Consider the following 22,220-nt stretch of genomic DNA (forward strand, 5'->3'; position numbering starts at 1 on the left):
GACACCAGTGTTTCAGAGTGTGCACCTCCTCTCTGTAGGCTGTTTCATCATTGTCAGTGATCAGGCCTACCACCGTCATGTCATCAGCAAACTTAATGATGGCATTGGAGCTATGTGTTGCCACACAGTCATGTGTGTACAAGAAATACAGTAGTGGGCTGAGAACACAGCCCTGTGGGGCTCCAGTGTTGAGGGTTAGTGATGAGGAGATGTTGCTGCCTATTCTAACCACCTGGCGTCTGCTTGATAGGATGTCCAGGATCCAGCTGCACAGCGAGCTGTTTAAGCCCAGAGCCCGGAGTTTCTCATCTAGCTTGGAGGGCACTAAGGTGTTGAATGCTGAGCTGTAGTCTATAAACAGCATTCTCACATAAGTGTTCTTTTTTCCAGGTGGGAGAGAGCAGTGTGTATTGTAGATGCAATGGCATCATCAGTGGAGCAGTTGTTGCGGTAAGCAAACTGCAACGGGTCAAGAGAGAGAGGCAGCACAGAGCAGACGTAATCTCTGATTAATCTCTCAAAGCATTTGCTGATGATGGGGGTCAGAGCAACAGGACGCCAGTCATTTAAGCAGGTGATTTTTGATTGCTTTGGAACAGGCACAATGGTGGATGTTTTAAAGCATGTGGGGACTACAGTCAAAGAGAGGGAAAGGTTGAAAATGTCCGTAAAAACACCAGCCAGCTGGTTCGCACACGCTCTGATGACGCGACCCGGAATGCCGTCTGGGCCCGCGGCTTTGCGGATATTCACCCGTCGGAAGGATCGGGTTACATCCGCTACAGAGACGGAGAGTGAACTAACCTCTGTAGCTTCGGCCGCGAGAGCTCTCTCCGCGAGGGTGGTGTTATTTTCCTCAAAACGAGCATAAAAAGTATTTAGCTCATCCGGGAGAGAGGCAGTGGTGTTCATGGTGGAGTTTTTATTCCCTTTAAAGTCCGTGATGATGTTAATTCCCTGCCACATGCTTCTAGAGTTGGTGGTGTTAAACTGTCCTTCAATCTTGCTCCTGTACTGGTGTTTTGCGGTTCTGATAGTTTTACGGAGGGCATAACTGGCTTGTTTATGCTCCTCCACGTTCCCGGAATTAAAAGCGGAGGTCCGCACATTAAGTGCCGCGCAAACATCGTTATTTATCCATGGTTTCTGATTCGGATAGATCCGTATTGTTCTGGTCGGAACCACGTCCTCCATGCACTTTTTGATGAAACACATTACGCTATCAGCGTAAAGCTCGATGTCGTCATCAGAGGCGGACCGGAACATCTCCCAGTCCGTGTGATCAAAACAGTCTTGTAGCTTAGAGTCTGATTGGTCTGACCAGCACTGGATCGTTCTGAGGGTGGGTGCTTCCTGTTTCAGTTTCTGCCTGTAAGTGGGCAGATGCCAAATGGTGGGTGGGGGAGGGATTTGTAGCCATCCCGGAAGGGAGAGTAGCAATGGTCCAAAACCCAGTCCCCTCATGTGTTGAAACTAATGTGCTGGTGGTATTTTGGTGCGACTGATTTTAAACTGGCTTTATTAAAGTCCCCGGTCACAATGAACGCGGCCTCAGGGTGTGCGGTTTCCTGCTCACTTATACTCCCATACAGTTCCTTGAGTGCCCGGTCTGTGTCGGCTTGTGGTGGGATGTACACAGCAGTGATAATGACCGCTGTGAATTCCCTCGGTAGCCAGAATGGTCGACACAGAAGCATGATAAATTCCAGATCAGGAGAGCAGAAAGACTTGATAGAATGTACGTTCCTCTGATCACACCAGAATTTGTTGATCATAAAACATACACCACCACCTCTGCTTTTACCTGAGAGGTCTTTCGCTCTATCCGCTCAGTGCACGGAGAACCCCGCGGGTTCAATGGCTGAGTCTGGAATCTCCGCAGACATCCAAGTTTCCTTAAGGCAGATAATGCAGCAGTCCCTCGTCTCTCGTTTGAAAGAGATCCGCGCTTTCAGCTCGCAGAGCTTGTTATCCAGAGACTGAACATTTGCCAGTAGAATAATGGGTAGCAGGGGTCGATTTGCACGGCGTCTTACTCTGATGAGAACGCCGGCTCTGTTTCCCCTTTTCCTTTTGCGTTTCCGCAGCCGGGCTGCCCAGACAAAGGGCTCCGCTTGTGTGTTTGTAAACAGCGGGTCGGCATTGAGGAATTTGAAGTCCGGTTTACGGTGTGAAATTGCTGAACCAATGTCCAAAAGTGTTTGTCTGTCGTAGACAATAAGGCCGACAACATCCAAGACAAAAAAACATAAGAATTGTGAACAAAACAAACAAACCATTACTATGTTGTGTCGGAGCTCGCAACGCAGCAGCCATACTCTTGAGTCTCAACTTGAGAAGACCTACGATCAGGGTAGGAAAAAAACCCGCCACTGTTGCAGGTGACATGTAGACATCTCAGAGTGACATATGACAAGATATGCCATTTTACACAAAGAGGCACGTTTGAAGAAGCACACTTGATTATATTTTGAAGAACAGACAACAGAAAAGCCGTCAATGTGCGTGTCTGATTCTCTGTGTTTAGAGGTTTATTGGCGCTCAACCGCTCACGGCGCAAGCAGTCTTGCGGAACGCGCATTTCACGAGTTCTCACTATTTCTTCCCTGTCAGTCATCTGGGACCACTTTGCAAGAATTGTGTCGTCTATGGCCATGTACACACTACAAAATATCTGGTGTGACATCCACATTTAAATGCGGGGAGTGAATCCCCTATATTTTCAGCATGTACGTGTTCGGAACGCAGGACTGACTCAACTCAACACTCAACTCCATTTTATTTATATATATAGCACATTTAAAAACAACAGAGTTGACCAAAGTGCTTCATAATTTAGAAATTTAAAAATAGTAAATTAACAAACAGCATCAACACACATACACAATACATTTTAAAATATTATAAACTCTAATAAAATGCTGCATATAAAAGATGAGATCAATGTCAGAGCAGGTATCTCCAATACTCAGGATTCCCCCGATTCAAATGTCAATGTAAAAAGATGTGTTTTCAGCTGAGACTTAAAAATCTCTATAGACGGGGCTGAATGAATATAAAGGGAAAGATTATTCCATAATTTAGGAGCAGCTACAGAGAATGCTCGATCACCTTTTGAATTTTGCTTGGACTGAGGGACAGCCAGCAACATATGGCTTGTAGATCTCAGTGGCCTAGAAGAAGTAAAAAGGCTTAGGAGATCTGCAATGTAATGTGGAGACATACTGAGTAGTGCTTTAAAAACAAATAACATGATCTTAAACTCAATCCTGTACTGAACCAGCAGCTAATGAAGAGATGATAACACAGGGGTAATAAGCTCTCTTTTTTTTTTAATGCCAGTCAGTAGCCTGGCTGCAGCATTCTGTACAAGCTGCAGGCAGGACAGTTGCCGCTGAAAGAGTCCCGCATAAAGAGAGTTACAATATTCGAGTCTGGAAGTAATAAACGCATGAACTACTCTCTCTAAATCTTTGAAACCAAGTAAGGGTTTTAGCCTAGAAATCATTCTAAGCTGATAAAAGCTGCATTTTTATCACCAACAATCATGCCACGCTCAATCACTGAGATCACATTTTTTCCCTATTCTGATGGTTGATGTGAACATTAACTGAAGCTTCTGACCCATATCTGCATGATTTTATGCACTGCACTGCTGCCACACGATTGGCTGATTAGATAATCGCACTGATGTTTGTTGGTGCCAGACAGGCTGGTTTGAGTATTTCTGTAACCGCTGATCTCCTGGGATTTTCACACACAACAGTCTCTAGAATTTACTCAGAATGGTGCCAAAAACATCCAGTGAGCAGCAGTTCTGTGGATGGAAACGCCTTGTTGATGAGAGAGGTCAACAGAGAATGGCCAGACTGATCTGAACTGACAAAGTCTACGGTAACTCAGATAACCGCTCTGTACAATTGTGGTGAGAAGAATATAATCTCAGAATGCTATTCTGAGATGCAGGTTGGCGCTGTTTTGGTGGCACGAGGAGGACCTACACAATATTAGGAAGGTGGCTTTAATGTTGTGGCTGATTGGTGTATATAAATAGTGGCTGGACATTCACCTACCACTGTGACTGGTGGACCAAAAAAGTTAATTTCATACCCTGTTTACGATCAAGAATTGTTGCTTTGCATAAAGCTGGAAAGGATTACAAAAGGTATCTGGAAGAGCTAATATATTCATTGGTCCACAGTTAGACAATTTGTCTATAAATGAAGATGAATTAGTACTGTGGCTACTCTCCCTAGAAGTGGCCATCCAGCCAAAATTACTCAAAGGGCACACCCCTTTGCTCAATGAGTTAAAAAAAAAAAAAAAGAACCCTAGAGTGACAGCTTAAGACTTGAAGGAATCATTGGAACTGGTTAACATCTCTGTTCATGAGTCTATTATATGGTAGACTTGCCACAATGTCATAATTTTCATACCAGTGTGGTATCCGCATTCAAAACCGGTTATACCGTTTATACAGTTGGTTGAACACTCAGTTGTGCTATGGTGTAATTTTCGTTGCTCAATAGCTTACACAATAACACAACGCAGCTTGATTTCAAACTTTGAATTGTATTTATTATTTATATAAAATAAATTCATATAAAACAGAAAAAATAAGTGTGTTGTTCAATAAACCTCAACCAACATGCCACACAGCAAACATAGGCTACATGTATGTACAAAATGAACATGCCAAACAATAAATATGTAGTTACAGTAGTCTTGTATCCTAATTTTTTTTTTTTGGCAAGAAAGACTAGCATGTCCACCTTTTCAGGCTTGAGCAGGGATGGGTACTTCATTCCCCGCTGTTTCAGACATAGGTGCTTGTTGCGCAAATGCACAGATATTTTTACCACGTTTGCCAGCAGCGGGTAACGCGGATCATTGGCTTTCCACGGGTGATGTCACTCTTTTATGGGAATCATACATTCGTTTATCCCGAAAATCGTCTTGTGTCGAATGCACCCTTGAGCTAAAACAATGAAAGATGCAGGTGTATCGAGATGCGTTTTGAAGTTATTTTTTAATTAACAAGATGTTAGCTGTCAAAGAGGTCCAATTAGGGAAAAATTAAATTGGAAAACAATTGAAAAACAGCACTGACAGATGCAAATATGCGTTCGTTGTGAACAGCCCCAACACATAGTGAAAAAGGCTATGACCAGGGAGAATTCTATCCACATTTCCTTCTAATAAACACTACCTTTCCTAAAACAACGAATCAATGGAGTATTTTTTTCTGTTAAGTGTTTTCCTCCCCCGTAATTAATATGCCTTTTCCATTTTTAAAGCTCAACGAAAAGTGTAGCATTGATCTTACTTGATCTTTCCGCTGCAGCCGCTTCGGTCATGTGTCCGTGTTATCTCATACAACTCACCAAAAGTTGAACCTGATGCGAGTCTGCAGCTGGATGTATCTTCAACTCATGCTGAAGGTGTTTGTGTTTCGTGTCAATTTCTCTAAATTTGTGACACATTTGGGTGCAGTTTGGGTGAGAGACGCTAAAATATGGGATAAACCGCATCCCATCTCGCACCGTTGTTGCGGTCAATTAAAAGTAATATCTTCTGTAAGTGCGCGTATACATAATTTTGATATGTCGATAAAGAACATCTGGCTTTATTAATGCGTTCATTTAGGTTTATTTATGAGTTGCAAACTCATTAGGTGACTTTATGTAGGCAATTCTATTTGTTTGGCTATTGATATAGGAACTGCTGTCATTAAGTTTCTTTCATAATGTTTACCCATTTTACCAGTATAAAATTTCCACCGGTGTCATCTTATGTAACCGGTAATACTGTATACCATGGCAAGCCTGCTATACGGAAAGCATTTAACATCCATTTTGTCCATGGCAGGACACCACGAAGGAATCCGCTGCTTTCCAACTAAAACATTGCTGCGTGTCTGAAGTTTTCCAAAGGCCACCGTGACACTCCACAACGCTACTGGGAAAATCTTTTGTAGACTGGTAAAACTCAGGTATGGCGTAAAAAGGGCACCACAAATCAACATGTAAATCATCCCAACGGTGAAGTACAGTGGAGGGAGCATCCTGATTTGGGGCTGCTTTGCTGCCTTGGGGCCTGGACAGCTTGCCATCATAGGGAAAAATGAATTCCTAAGTTTATCAAGACATCCTACAGGATAATGTCAGGGTGAGTGTGAACCACCTGAAACTCATTTGAAGTTGAGTGATGCAGCAGGACAATGACCCTAAACATCAAAGTAAATCCACTACATAATGGCGTAAAAAAAGAAAAATAAAAAAAAAATCCGCTTTTGAAAAGCCCAGTCAGAACCCAGACCTTAAGCAAATTGAGATGATGTGGAATGACCTCAAGAGAGCCGTTCACACCAGATATGTTAAGAATATGGCTGAGCTGAAGCAGTTCTGTAAGGAAGAATGGTCCAAAATTCCTTCTGAACGTTGTGCAGGACTAATTTGCTACCGGAAATGCTTGGTTGTGGTTATAGCTACCAAAGGAGGATCAACCAGTTATTAAATCCAAGGGTTCACTTACTTTTTCCACAGCACTGTGAATGTTTAATGGATTGTGTTCAATAAAAGACATGAAAGATTATAACTGTTTGTGTGTTCTTATCTTAAGCACATTGTTTGTCTATACTTGTGACTTTGATGAAGATGAGATCACATTTTATGAGCAATTAATTCAGAAAACAAGCTAATTCCAAAGGGTTCACATACTTTTTCTTGCCACTGTATTTCACAACACGTTTCATTAATATCTTTCAGGAAGCAGGAATTTTTTTTGCAAACCTTTCTATGAAAAAAAATTTAATAAAATATATATGTATATATATATATATATACACACAGGTGCATCTCAATAAATTAGAATGTCGTGGAAAAGTTCATTTATTTCAGTAATTCAACTCAAATTGTGAAACTCGTGTATTAAATAAATTCAATGCACACAGACTGAAGTAGTTTAAGTCTTTGGTTCTTTTAATTGTGATGATTTTGGCTCATATTTAACAAAAACCCACCAATTCACTATCTCAAAAAATTAGAATATGGTGACATGCCAATCAGCTAATCAACTCAAAACACCTGAGGTCTCAACTCAAGGTTTCCTGAGCCTTCAAAATGGTCTCTCAGTTTGGTTCACTAGGCTACACAATCATGGGGAAGACTGCTGATCTGACAGTTGTCCAGAAGACAATCATTGACACCCTTCACAAGGAGGGTAAGCCACAAACATTCACTGCCAAAGAAGCTGGCTGTTCACAGAGTGCTGTATCCAAGCATGTTAACAGAAAGTTGAGTGGAAGGAAAAAGTGTGGAAGAAAAAGATGCACAACCAACCGAGAGAACCGCATCCTTATGATTGTCAAGCAAAATCGATTCAAGAATTTGGGTGAACTTCACAAGGAATGGACTGAGGCTGGGGTCAAGGCATCAAGAGCCACCACACACAGACATATCAAGGAATTTGGCTACAGTTGTCGTATTCCTCTTGTTAAGCCACTCCTGAACCACAGACAATGTCAGAGGCATCTTACCTGGGCTAAGGAGAAGAAGAACTGGACTGTTGCCCAGTGGTCCAAAGTCCTCTTTTCAGTTGAGAGCAAGTTTTGTATTTCATTTGGAAACCAAGGTCCTAGAGTCTGGAGGAAGGGTGGAGAAGCTCATAGCCCAAGTTGCTTGAAGTCCAGTGTTAAGTTTCCACAGTCTGTGATGATTTGGGGTGCAATGTCATCTGCTGGTGTTGGTCCATTGTGTTTTTTGAAAACCAAAGTCACTGCACCCGTTTACCAAGAAATTTTGGAGCACTTCATGCTTCCTTCTGCTGACCAGCTTTTTAAAGATGCTGATTTCAATTTCCAGCAGGATTTGGCACCTGCCCACACTGCCAAAAGCACCAAAAGTTGGTTAAATGACCATGGTGTTGGTGTGCTTGACTGGCCAGCAAACTCACCAGACCTGAACCCCATAGAGAATCTATGGGGTATTGTCAAGAGGAAAATGAGAAACAAGAGACCAAAAAATGCAGATGAGCTGAAGGCCACTGTCAAAGAAACCTGGGCTTCCATACCACCTCAGCAGTGCCACAAACTGATCACCTCCATGCCACGCCGAATTGAGGCAGTAATTAAAGCAAAAGGAGCCCCTACCAAGTATTGAGTACATATACAGTAAATGAACATACTTTCCAGAAGGCCAGCAATCACTAAAAATGTTTTTTTATTGGTCTTATGATGTATTCTAATTTTTTGAGATAGGGAATTGGTGGGTTTTTGTTAAATGTGAGCCAAAATCATCACAATTAAAAGAACCAAAGACTTAAACTACTTCAGTCTGTGTGCATTGAATTTATTTAATACACGAGTTTCACAATTTGAGTTGAATTACTGAAATAAATGAACTTTTCCACGACATTCTAATTTATTGAGATGCACCTGTATATACACACACACACACACACACACACACACACACACACACAGTTGTGCTCAAAAGTTTGCATACCCTTGGAGAATTGGTAATATATGTACCATTTTTAAAGAAAACATGAGTGAGCAGGCAAAACACATTTCTGTTATTTCTTATGGGATTCATATTCAACTGTAGGTTATAACAGAATGGCACAATCATAAAACAAAACATGGCAACAAAGAAAAAATGAAATTACCCTTGTTCAAAAGTCTGCATACCCTTAGTTCTTAATACTGTGTATTGCCCCCTTTAGCATCAATGACAGCGTGCAGTCTTTTGTAATAGTTGTCTATGAGGCTCCAAATTCTTGCAGGTGGTATAGCTGCCCATTCGTCTTGGCAAAATGCCTCCAGGTCATACAAAGTCTTTGGTCGTCTTGCATGAACCGCACGTTTGAGATCTCCCCAGAGTGGCTCGGTGATATTAAGGTCAGGAGACTGTGATGGCCACTCCAGAACCTTCACATTTTTCTGCTGTAACCACTGGAGGGTCAACTTGGCCTTGTGCTTAGGGTCATTGTCGTGCTGGAAGTCCAAGAGCGTCCCATGCGCAGCTTTCTTGCAGAAGAATGCAAACTGTCTGCCAGTATTTTCTGATTACATGCTGCATTCATCTTGCCATCAATTTTCACAAGATTCCCCGTGCCTTTAGAGCTCACACACCCCCAAAACATCAGTGAGCCACCACCATGCTTCACAGTGAGGTTGGTATTCTTTTCACTATAGGCCTTGTTGACCCCTCTCCAAACATAGCGCTTATGGTTGTGACTATAAAGCTCTATTTTGGTCTCGTCACTTCAAATTAATTAAGCTGTGAGGCGTGTCAAGGTGCTGTCAGGCATATTGTAACCAGGCTTTTTTGTGATGCCAGATTTTCATTATGATTTAAAAAGGAGCCAAACAACTATGTGATAATAAATGGCTTCATATGATCACTATCCTTAAATAAAAGAGTTTATTTTTACATGATCAGTCATATTTTCAAAATCTATGGCAAAATTTCACAATTTCTGCCAGGATATGCAAACTTTTGAGCATAACTCTATATATTCGCTTATAGCACCTTTAAGAAGTCTGACTGCAGACTTTGCAAAAATATTCTCTGCATTTAACTGCTACTTCAAGCTATTATTGCACCGAGGGAAGGAAATTCCTGATTACAAAATGTATGCACGGCTCAGACAGTGTGAATTAATTTGTGTTTTATTTTGCAATCGCAATTTTCTTAAACACATACTTGATATTACATTCACCCTATTTAGATTATAATGACTGGAAAACTACTATGCGCTACTCCACTAAAGGTGTAAAAAATATTTTAATAGACACAAACCGTGTTTGCTGATGTGGTGTCTGTAATCCTGTGTCCTTTGCAATGTTTTAGTGCACATTGGGCAATGCCAGTGGCTCCTGCCATGTCCTCCATCCGCACAGTAACACGGAATAGAAAACTTCCCTATCGGAAAGAACAGACAATATTACAGTCACCCTGCTAATGAGCACTGGTATTAACATTATCTTGTAGAAATGGTTGTTGGTCCATTACCGATGTCAGCATCTTTGTAATATATAGCAAATTTGAGATGTCTCCTTTCGAGGTGATGTTTTGACGCAGGGACTGGGTTCCTGCAGTAAAGGCAATCCATGTCCTTCATCAGACTGAACAGCTCCTCCTCATCAGCAAACACAAATATTCTCTCTAGAACAGACACCAAAATACATGAAATGCCATCTGACAGAGCGATTGAAAGCAGTACATTTATTTGTGGATACATTTCTTCAAATTATGATTCTATCTCTACCAATAAAAGCATTGCAATCATTAATCCTGCATGAATATTTAAATCACATAGGAAAAGAATATCTTGTTTTTTATTCCCAATGTTTTTTATTCCCAATCTTATTTTCATTTTTTTTTTTACCCCAAAGCTATTAATTTTGTGAGTTTAACATCTGTCATAAATATTCTGGATTTTTTGGGTGCATCATCATTTTCATCACCATGTTAATTTTATATTATCACACATAAAAATCACAATGACAAATCCACCTTTTTCCTACATCCCACGATGCCTTGCGTGAAATATCCCTCCATTTAGAAGTAAAAAGCTGTTGCTGCAGCAAACGTCCATTTATTCATACATCTAGATATCTAGATGTGTCAGGATTTCGAAGGGAGGGTCTCTGATTTCATGACGACATACATCAATCACTATGTCAGTGTTACTGCATGATAACAAACCGCAAAAAAGTTATAAAAGACAAAGAAAGTGCAAAAAATAAAATAAAAAAATTATTATAATAATTAAAAAAGAAAATGCTGCACTGTTGCTCCCAGATGCAGCTGAAATTTAATCTAAGCACAAACGCAACATTTTGAGCAGATTTCCTTGTTATTTTAGTGGAGTATCTGTTTTAAAGGTGCCTCAGATGTTTGTGCTTCTCATCTGTTACTGCATGTTGACATCAGACACACTGAAGAAGGTCCGTGAAGATCTTGCGCACGTATAATCACTTTTTTCAAATTTATTTAGGTTATTTTCTTTAAAAGCTGCACGTAACCAGCAAAGTTTAAAACTCTAAAATAGACTTGTGTTAATGTAGGGTTGATGTGAAGGGTGGTGCTTCGCTGCTGTCTGGGACGCATCAGGACAGTGTTTACACCTCGAATGCGATGCGATCACAAGACGTTTTGCACCAGTTTTACATCTGTATGGACCACTTGTGATTGAATCACCTGAAAATCATCTTAATGCCAGCTGTAAAATGATTGCAGGCAGAGCAAGCTAATGCTATAGTATAGACTTCACACCCACATCCGTTTCCCCAGTAAGACCTTAGGAAAAAGGTGGATAAAGAATTCAGTCATATAGAATTATAAGTAAGGGTCAAAGGTCATCATCCATAATAATTGAGATGTAACATCACACCCTGAATTGTTAAAAATGGCCATAGTGGACACCTTTTGGGTTAAATACTCCCTTGGTTATGGTGCCTTGGAAGGTTATCTGAAACCAGTGTCTTGACGAGGTGCCTTAATACACAAAATGCAACATGTGAAGCCATCAAGTGTTTTTCCACCATTCAGGCCGAACAGTTTTTAGTACAGGAATGGTTCCAGTAGCATTTCCACTCGAGCACATTTCGGTATGGTACGATTACACACTGTTCGGATTTCTGGTCACGGTTAGCTAACCATCTCAACCATGCTGGTGGAACACCTGTAGTGATGTGGCAACTCACAATTGGTCACTTTACAATTGCCAAGTTAACTCGTTTCTAGGTAGCTGGTCAAGTTCGCTGATATCTGGGTGAAGTAAATAAAAATAACAAAACTAGTGTAGGTTAGTGTATCTTCATGATTTTATGATGATGTTATTCTAGTTTAGTTAATTATTTTTCTACATATCTTTCTCATCAGAAAGGTACATTATGCTCACTAGCTCATTAAAACACATATTAATATATTTATCATATCATATTATTAGGGATGCACTTATGTATTAGCCGCCAATATTTATTGGCCAATTATTGACCAAATTAAAACCATCAGCATAAAAACACAGATATAAAAAACTGATGGTTCATTTATAATTAATTATCAAGACACTTTGTAAAAACTCTTGGAATTCAAATGCACAATCCAGAAATAATGATAGCCACAGAATGTACAACCCCAATTCCAAAAAGGTTGGGACAGAATAAAAGATGACAATAAAAACAAAAAGGAGTGATTTGTAAATTTACCTTGACTTGTATTCAAACAAAAACTGGATAAAGACAACGTACTTTGTTTTACCTAATCAACAGCATTGCTTTTTAAAGATATATGTTATTTCTGAAATTAATGCCTGCAACACATTCCAAAAAAGTTGAGATGGGCAATTTTTGGACTAATAACAATCTGATGAGTTGAAATAACAAGGTGATATGAAACAGGTGAGGCAATCGTGTCATTGTATATAAGGAGCCTCCAAGAAAGCCTAGTCCTTTATGAGAAAGGATGGGTCGAGGCTTGCCAATTTGCCAACAGATGCTTCAGCAAATAATCCGGCACTTTGAGAACAATGTTCCTCAAAGACATACTGGTAGGATTTTGGGCATTTCATCCTCTACAGTACAAAATATAGATAAAAGGTTCAAGGAATCCGGTAAAATCTCAGTGCGTAAAGGGCAAGATGAAAACCACTTCTAAATGTGTATGATCTCCGATCCCTCAGATGTCACTGTCTTAAAAACCGTCATGCATCTGTAATGGATATCATGACATGGGCTCAGGAATACTTCAGTAAACTGTTGTCAGTCAACACCACTCACCGCTGCATCCACAGATGCAAGTTAAGACTCTACTATGCAAAGCAGAAGCCATACATCAACACTGTCCAGAAGCGCGGCCGACTTCTCTGGGTTCGGTCTCATCTTAGATGGAAAGTAGAACAGTGAAATCTTGTTTTGTGGTTCGACGAGTCCACACTTCAAATAGTTTTTGGAAAAAACAGCCGTTGTGTTCTTCGGCCCAAGAGAAAAAGACCATCCAAGCTGTTATCAGCATTAGGTCCAAAAGCCAGTGTCTGTATGGGCCAGGGGTGTGTCAGGGCCCATGGCATGGGTAACTCGCACATCTGTGAGAACACCATGAATGCAGACAGATATGTACAAATTTTGGAGCAACATATACTGCCATCCAGCACAGTCTTTTCCAAGGATATCCCAGAATTTTCAGCAGGACAACTTCAAACCACATACTGGCAGAATAAGCAGAGAGTGCGGGTGTTAGATTGGCCTGCCTGCAGTCCTGACTATCTTTAATTGAGAATGTCTGGTGCATTATGAAGCACATAATACGACAACAAAGACCCCGTACAATTGTGCAGATGAAGACCTGGTTAATGGATGAATGGGGGAAAATTACACTTTTTAAACTTAAACTTGTGTCTTCAGTGCCCAAATGCTTAATAAGTGTTAGAAGAAATGGTGATGTTTCACAGTGGTAAACACTATTGTTATTTTGCATACTGTCCCAACTGTTTTGGAATTGGGGTTTTAGGTTTGGCACTCCTAAGAACATGTAAAATTTAATTTATAATAATTCTCATTCTTACATTGAGGAAAAACCAATCTTGCATTTCTCAATGCAAGATTGATTAAGACTATAATCGCACTATGGTCTTGCGCGATTACGAAAACTTGAAAGGCTGCATTTAAAAACAGACTGCAATCAGCGCTTCAGTCAGCATTGTGTATTGTGTAAGCAAGGGGCGCCCTCTAGCGGTCTGGACTACATCATTCATTCCACCACAATCGAACTTAAACTGGCATTTTGTTCCTGTAGCAACTTTTATTTTTTCATGAAGTGGTTGACATTTCCGTGGAATTGCCCAAAATATACATAATATAAATTTGTTATGTTATTATATACAGTAAAAACATGTAAAATGTGAGTTTTGTTGTTTTAAACTGCAAAAACAGTAGTCAAAAATGTTTAAGTACAAAATAACAAGTTATCATGCTATGATATTTAGTTCTTTTTCAATATTTTGTTTTCTTTTTATCTTACATTATGGCTCTCTTTAAAATTTTGGCCTGTGTTCAATAGATCCAATCCATGTTCAATGGAAATTATTTAATGCTAGAACAATAAAAACTTTTGCAGCTCTTTGCAAATTTTTAAAACATAATTTCTGAGCAAAACTGATCTGATGACAAAATAAGGTAAGAAGCAAAATATCGGCATCAGCCAATAGTTTTTTGTTAAAATCAGTATGGGCCAAAAATGTTCATATCGGTGCATCCCTAAATATATCAATTAATGTCCTTTTTAGCTAGTTTGGGAACTTTTACCTTTCATGTGCGGTGGCATACATAACTCCTCAGCATATGATGGTAAACCTCTTGCCTTCTTCGCTTTGCTTTCCTCTTTGCGACATGGGCTGTGTCTTTCCTGTGCTTTAGCTAAGTAAAAATCCAGGGGGAAAAAAGAGCAGTCCTAAAAACTGGAATCATCCTCCATGGTGCATTTGCTCAAATGTTTACCTTTCATTCTGTCATCAACTTCTATATTATTATTTCAATAAATGTCCTTTTTAGCTAGTCTGAGAAATTTTACCTTTCGGTGTGTTCGTGTCCAGTGGCATACACAACTCCTCAGCATATGATGGGAAACCTCTCGACAACTTCTTTTTGCTTTCCTTTTTGCGACATGGATTGTGTCTTTCCTGTTCTTTAGCGAAGTAAAAACCAGGGAAAAAAAACTGGAATATGTGATCATCCTCCACAGCACACACGCTCCAATGTTTACCTATCACGGTATCGCCAACTCGAGTCACGAGGTAACTGACGTATTTTTTTGCACATACATTTTCATAAATGTAACAACTGGCCTGGATTAGCATGGTTCCGCAATGAGTACCATTCGGCCTGATGGTGGAAAAGTGGCTATTGGCTGAGTAGTGAGGCAGCTGCCTTTCAGTTTCGACACTGCCAGTAATTCTTCATATACTGAACATCACTGAATATGATTAAAAGCCATTTCTCACCTGTTTTGTTCTTGATCATCTTAACACCTGTGGTTGCATGAAACAAGATGGAGGATATTAATAAAAGTCTTTGAAACAAAGAAATATGTCTTTTTGTAAAGCAGTTATCATGGACAATGTCAAAAATGTGCTTATTTGATTAGTGAAAACAAGTTCTCAGTTACTGATGCCATTGTAGAAATGTGCTATTCACAGTCAGCCATGATTTATTTATTCCACGAGTGAAAACAGCAAATTACAGGGGATTATTGAGGTAAAGCAAATAATAATCGTCTGGTCATATGATCGCAATAATCAATTAAAAACAACCGAATTAAAGAAATAGTTCATCTAAAAATGAAACTTCGGTCATAATTTTTACCCTCATGTCATTCCAAACCAGTGTTGGGTGTAATCTGATTACAAAGTAATTAATTACTGTAATCCAATAATTAAGCAAAAAAAGTAGTGTAACACATTACATTTAAAATCCTAGTAATCAGATTAGTTATTGATATTGAAACAAGTTAATTACTTTCAAGTACACTACTTTGGTTACACATTTCTAAAATATATTATGTACAATTCATTTAAAACATGAGTTATTTTATATCATATGTACGTCTGTTTGCATGTCTGTAACAGATGAAGGGTCTCATAACAAGACAATGTTAGGGAGAAACACGTGAATGACTTGCGCAGATAGACTTATACCATTTCATACAGATATTAATTGGTTTGGGAAGTGATGGTTTTGTTCCTAGAACATTTCCGGTTAGATGTCAAAGTCATTTGAAACAACAGCGAGAGGTGCTTAATTTAAAGTGACTCATAGCGGTAACGTTAAAGGATTAGTTCACCTAAAAATGAAAATTCTCTCATCATTGGGTGAGAAACAGATCAATATTGAAGTCCTTTTGTACTATAAATCTCTGCTTTCACTTTCAAATTCTTCTTTTTGGCAATTCACATTCTTCGTACATATCGCCACCTATTGGGCAGGAAGGAGAATTTATAGTAAAAAGTACTTAAATATTGATCTGTTTTTCACCCACACCTATCGTATCACTTCTAAAGATATAGATTTAACCACTGGAGTCATGTGGATTACTTTTATGCTGACTTTATTTGATTTTTGGACCTTTCAAGTTCTGGCTACCATTCACACCATACAGAGCTGAAAAATCCTTCTAATCTTCTTCATTTGTGTTCAGCAGATGAAAGAAAGTCATACACATCTGGAATGGTATGAGGGTGAGTAAATGATGAGAGAATTTTCATTTTTGGATGAACTATACTTTTAATATGATTATCAAAATATGTCAAGATTAAAATTTGGCCCATGTTGTTTGGTGGCTGGATTCTCCCTGGATGCCTGGAACTAATGAAAATGTAAGTGTTTAGAAAAAACAACAACAATAACAAATGGACAAATGGACCACAGCAAGATGGCTGAATAAGTGCAGTACTAACAACTGTAGGATATACAGTTTATAGCACAAATTATATCTCTGGTAAGTAAACAATGTTTTTGCCAACTAATTCTACGTTTTATAGGTAAAGTCTAACTGGCTAGTTAATTTAGACCATTTGTTTACGATCTCTAAAAGTGACCTTATAGATTGCTCCCACGATAATGAATGAAGCTGCGCAAGACAAACGCTTGCAGTATTAACAGAGCATTGTGATTCAAACATTAATATATTATCTTTTACATGCTTGTTTCGAATTCATCTGCATTGGACTTGCACAACGGCTCGAGCCTCTTCATTAGCAATGACCGTGATGTGCTGTGTGCGTTTGTGGGCTGGTTATGGATTAATGTTGTCAGTTAGATCATTGTTCAGTTCTCAAGTCTTTGGAAAAGCTGGACAGTATTGAGATCAATTCTTAGTTTCCCCAGTTAGTGGCTCTGACATAAGCAGCATGGTGGAAAGGGGTAAATGTGTGTGTGGCTGTAAACTAAAGCCTTTTGGCTATTTTTAAAAATGACACATCCCACCCCCACCTCGTGTTTTGGTAGAATTATGTCAAAACACCAAATCGAACTGGGGACTTTAAAAACAGGGTTTTTTAAGACAGAACATGCAAGTCAATTGAATGAATGCTTATTAGCATTAGAAAATTAGTTTTATTAAAATGTTATTTGTTTGGAATATTTACTGTGATGTGGGGTCACTGAACACTAAGTGGGAAGGCCAATAAGCAAACCACTCTAACCACTCTGGGGGGTGTTCACACAAGAACTGCATTACTGAGCACTTTAGCAAGTTCTCAGGTTCATAAGTATTCCTTTAATTGCATTTTGCAAATGCTGAGAAAAGCCATTACAATATTGTGGCAGACAAGTCAAATACTTATAAACAAAAAGTGTCTTTAGAGGTCAAAATATTGTTTATTTTCATATTAATAAAGATAATCCTATTACTGGCCTACAGTACAAAATAATCCATCGACTCAATCTCTTAGAGGTAGACTGAGCGACTGTTCACACAGTGTTACTCATTCTGTGCTGCCTGCAGTTTGGCAAAGCACGTTACCTGTTGTAGCATTTTTGCTGACTGCAAAAATATGTTTTTGATAATTAATCGTTTAGATTAGATCACCCTATTTAGATTATAATGACTGGAAAAAATATTTTAATAGACACAAACCGTGTTTGCTGATGTGGTGTCTGTAATCCTGTGTCCTTTGCAATGTTTTAGTGCACATTGGGCAATGCCAGTGGCTCCTGCCATGTCCTCCATCCGCACAGTAACACGGAATAGAAAACTTCCCTATCGGAAAGAACAGACAATATTACAGTCACCCTGCTAATGAGCACTGGTATTAACATTATCTTGTAGAAATGGTTGTTGATCCATTACCGATGTCAGCATCTTTGTAATATATAGCAAATTTGAGATGTCTCCTTTCGAGGTGATGTTTTGACGCAGGGACTGGGTTCCTGCAGTAAAGGCAATCCATGTCCTTCATCAGACTGAACAGCTCCTCCTCATCAGCAAACACAAATATTCTCTCTAGAACAGACACCAAAATATATGAAAAATGAGATTCATGGAACCATTATATTTTCATTACCACTTTCTCTGTTTCTATGTTTTTGAATGCACTTCAAACGTCCTTTTGATCTGCTGAGACCATCACAACATTCAAAAAAAAAGTTTCTGCATTTTTCGAACTTCGGCTCTAGCTTCTATACCTTTCTTGCTCACTCTGTAAACTTGTGCTCAGTGTGATTCTGCAGATATTTTTGGATTACTTATGATGTATCTCATATGTAACTCGCTTTGAATAAAAATATAGAGGGCCAAATTATTCAACATTAAATAACTGAAATAAGTAATTCAATCATAAAGAAACTGTCAATATAATCATTACATTTATTATTAAACACCTAAATAAATCAATAAAGGTTCCTTGTATTTCATTGTAGCACTAATTGCCATCCAGTTTCATGCAAGCATGAGCCTCATGACTCTTCATTTTCATGCTTATGTGTAGAGGTCGACCAATAGTGGCTTCTGCCGTTACCGGTAACTTATATGGTAAAAGAGGCCGATAACCGATTACTCGGCCGATAGTTTTTACATTTGATTTATAGAATGTAAAAAAAAAATATTTTAAAAAGTGTTCTTAATCTTTCCTTACTATGAAGGGCACAGGCATAGAGGCAACAAGATTCCAAAATGAATAAAATCCCAGATGCAGTTTATTGTTCAACCAAAATCCCATTAATAATTAATAACTACTAAGATTTGGTGTATAATGCGGGACTTTTAACTATAAACAAGCCCAAAACACACAAAGACTTATTTACAATTACAAATTTAAAAATATATAATGAAGTGAGGATAAAAATATGGATGAATATTATCAATGATGAAATGCAAATCCCCACATGATTGTTTTTATTTCACCTCTAGAGGCCACTGTTAAACTGTAGAGTCAAGCCGTTCTAACTGTAGAATCCTCTAGCTTCGGCCACAGAGGAACACGAGGAATAATATAATTTTTTTTTAAAAACCATAGGGAACTATCACACATATTTTTGAAGACAACCTGTAGTTCCGAAATATCTACCTTTAGTTACAAGACCCTTGAGTGTTTTGTAACTGAAATATGTGGCAAGAAGCATCCCGTATAGGTCGTCAGAATTTTGTCCAATATTCTGCCAATATTTCCTTTACATTTTCTATATGGATTAAACGTTTTGGTTGGCATCCTCATCTGGAAGAAATCTCTTATTATAACAAGCTCAGACATTGTTATAAAAACAGGAAAACAGAAAGCCCCTCCCCCCAAAAAAAAAGTTTTGAAAGGTTACACCCACTGTCGTTGCTGATAGCATAACCCTGAACATTTTAAAGTATGTATGTGACACCAGCTTCATGTTCCTTATAACTCCTTATAAGCGTTGAGCGAGGGGTGGTGGGGGTCCGATTGCACCCTCTTTAGTTAGCCGCCAGCGCTTCCCTTTATATGGCACCCCTATGAGTTGCATACATTGCATATTTGGTTTTTGTGCCTCTGAACCTGAAAATGAAAAGACATGAAGCTTACAGTGCTTAAATGAAAAAATCAACCCCAAAAAAATTATTTCATTATGAATTTAAAGATTAATTTCAATATTTATTCAATGATTTAATTTTGAGTAATTTGGCCCTCCATATAAAAGTGTCTGCTAAATGATTACATGTAAATATGAAATGAAAATTTTTATATCTATATATCTTCGGCTGTATCCTACTAAAAAGCACTGTGAGATACTGGTAGGGTGGTTGCATGAGTTGCTCTACACTGGCGGCCAGAGGTTTGGAATAATTTATAGATTTTGCTGCTTCGGAAGGAAATTGGTACTTGAATTCACCAAAGTGGCATTCAACTTATCACAAAGTATAGTCAGGACATTACTGATGTAAAAAACAGCACCATCACTATTTGAAAAAAGTCATTTTTGATCAAATCTAGACAGGCCCCATTTCCATCAGCCATCACTCCAACACCTTATCCTTGAGTACTCATGCTAAATTGATCATTTGGTACTAGAAAATCACTTGCCATTATATCAAACACAGTTGAAAGCTATTTGGTTCATTAAATGAAGCTTAACATTGGCTTTGTGTTTGTTTTTGAGTTGCCATAGTATGCAATAGACTGACTTGACTTAAGGTCAATATTAGGTCAAAAATGGCAAAAAAGAAACAGCTTTCTCTAGAAACTCATCAGTCAATCGTTGTTTTGAGGAATGAAGGCTATACAATGTTTGAAAGATTTCATACAAAGTTGTACACTACAGTCTTCAAAGACAAAGGACAACTGGCTCCAACAAGGACAGAAAGAGATGTGGAAGGCCAGATGTACAACTAAACAAGAGGATAAGTACATCAGAGTCTCTAGTTTGAGAAATAGACACCTCACATGTCCTCAGCTGACAGCTTCATTGAATTCTACCCGCTCAACACCAGTTTCATGTACAACAGTAAAGAGAAGACTCAGGGGTGCAGGACTTATGGGAAGAAGTGCAAAGAAAAAGCCACTTTTGAAACAGAAAAACTAAAAGAAAAGGTTTGAGTGGGCAAAGAAACACAGACATTGGACAACAGATATTGGAAAAGAGTGTTATGGATCTTAACCCCATTGAGCTTTTGTGGGATCAGCTAAACTGTAAGGTGTGTGAGAAGTGCCCGACAAGACAGCCACATCTATGGCAAGTGCTACAGGAAGTGTGGGGTGAAATGTCACCTGAGTATCTGGACAAACTGACAGCTAGAATGCCAAGGATCTGCAAAGCTGTCATTGTTGCACTTGGAGGATTTTTTGATGAGAACACTTTGGAGTAGTTTAAGAAGTTCTGAAATGTTTTTTTTTTTTTTTCAAATTGTAATAGTCATTTTTCATGTTACTAATGGCCTGACTATATTGTATATGACTGACACATTGTGATCAGTTGAATGCCACTTTGGTGAATAAAAGTACCAATTTCTTTCCATAAGAGCAAAATCTGTACAAACTTTTGGCCGCCACTGTAAAAAAATAAAATATTAATAAATAAATAAAATAAAAAAAGTTTATTTATTCATTGGATGGCGGGTGGTCTTATTGGTTAACTATCTGGCAGGCACCCCAAGGGGTTTTAGGTTAAAACAGGCACAACCACTAACACAACCAAGACTGCTCCAATGCTTTGAATAATTAAAGTTCTTTTCTGGTTTTAAGGGAAATCTGTATAGATGAGAATGAAAACTTTGTACAAGTTGGTTTACTGAGATAAAATCACCATGTGCTTGTGAGCAGTGTATAAAGTCAAGGAAATGATTTGTAATTAATTGCAATAATCTGCATTGTTAACATGATCTACTTTTAATATTTTAGATCTATTTTACTCACCTGCCATGACTATTTACTCCCAAAGCCTAAAAAAGAGAAACAAATTACTACAGGCACCACTTTAATTTAAAGTGTTATCTTGGCACTGAAACACCAGGGTAAATATACTTTCAGTCAAAATACCGTAGTTACTACAGTTATAGTTACTATAATTCAACTGTGGTAATTTGGTATTAATTTCGCCATTAAAATAGCCATAGAAGCTGTTATGGCGTTAAAAATATATAAATAAAAAATGTGCTTTTATCCACCACTCTCACCAAACAATAAAAATAACACAAATTCCAAACAGATTCTGAAAGTTTCTTACACAATTATTTGTGATTTCACAGTAATAACAAGGTAACAAAAACTATGGTTACCATGGTGAATTCTGTAAGGATAACAAAGCGTTTACTAGCAAATACGTAACGAACAGAATTGCAGCGTTTCCACATGCAGAAGCACTACATGCAAATCACTTAATGTTAAACTTACCTCGATACCAGATACTATACTGACAGTGCCTTGTCTTCACTGTTATCGACTGCAATTTTAAAGCTTTTATTAAAAAAATAAAAATAAAAAAAGAGTAGATCGACTGCTTTCCTTTGCTACAATCTATGACGTCAACGCATGCGACTGTCGCGTGTTGAATGACGTTCCATTTTACGCTGTCAGCTGAGGGTTTCCGCATGTTGTTCCGTATTTATTTTTCCTTTGTGCAACATGCTAATGACAGGATGTCAATCAATCAGTAGGCAGACTTTATGACACCATTTGCTGATCATTGTAAAAGTGCTTCATTTGACTCAATACGGAGTTCACAATCAATCAATAGTAAAGGATCTCGCATTTATGATTCT

At 38.5% G+C, this 22,220-nt stretch overlaps 1 protein-coding gene across 5 annotated transcripts in view; it reads right to left on the bottom strand.

Annotated features, from left to right (window-relative positions):
* The window catches only part of LOC127420121 (uncharacterized), a 35,802-nt gene extending 13,795 nt beyond the window's left edge, over window positions 1-22,007 (bottom strand). For 2 of the 5 annotated variants that reach the window (XM_051662128.1, XM_051662131.1), the window contains exons 1-11: window positions 21,853-22,007; window positions 21,376-21,401; window positions 19,319-19,521; window positions 19,069-19,215; window positions 17,853-18,005; window positions 17,640-17,762; window positions 15,007-15,033; window positions 14,577-14,690; window positions 14,312-14,422; window positions 10,017-10,169; window positions 9,804-9,926 (exon numbers count right to left, since the gene is read on the bottom strand). In XM_051662128.1, coding sequence (XP_051518088.1) covers window positions 9,804-9,926; window positions 10,017-10,169; window positions 14,312-14,422; window positions 14,577-14,690; window positions 15,007-15,033; window positions 17,640-17,762; window positions 17,853-18,005; window positions 19,069-19,123 — 859 coding nt within the window. In that variant the 5' untranslated portion in view covers window positions 19,124-19,215; window positions 19,319-19,521; window positions 21,376-21,401; window positions 21,853-22,007. The other 3 variants (XM_051662130.1, XM_051662132.1, XM_051662129.1) reach the window with 3 other exon arrangements.
* Window positions 22,008-22,220: the final 213 nt, after the last annotated feature.

This window comes from Myxocyprinus asiaticus, chromosome 29 (assembly GCF_019703515.2).
Source record: "Myxocyprinus asiaticus isolate MX2 ecotype Aquarium Trade chromosome 29, UBuf_Myxa_2, whole genome shotgun sequence".
Classification (NCBI taxonomy): Eukaryota; Metazoa; Chordata; class Actinopteri; order Cypriniformes; family Catostomidae; genus Myxocyprinus; species Myxocyprinus asiaticus.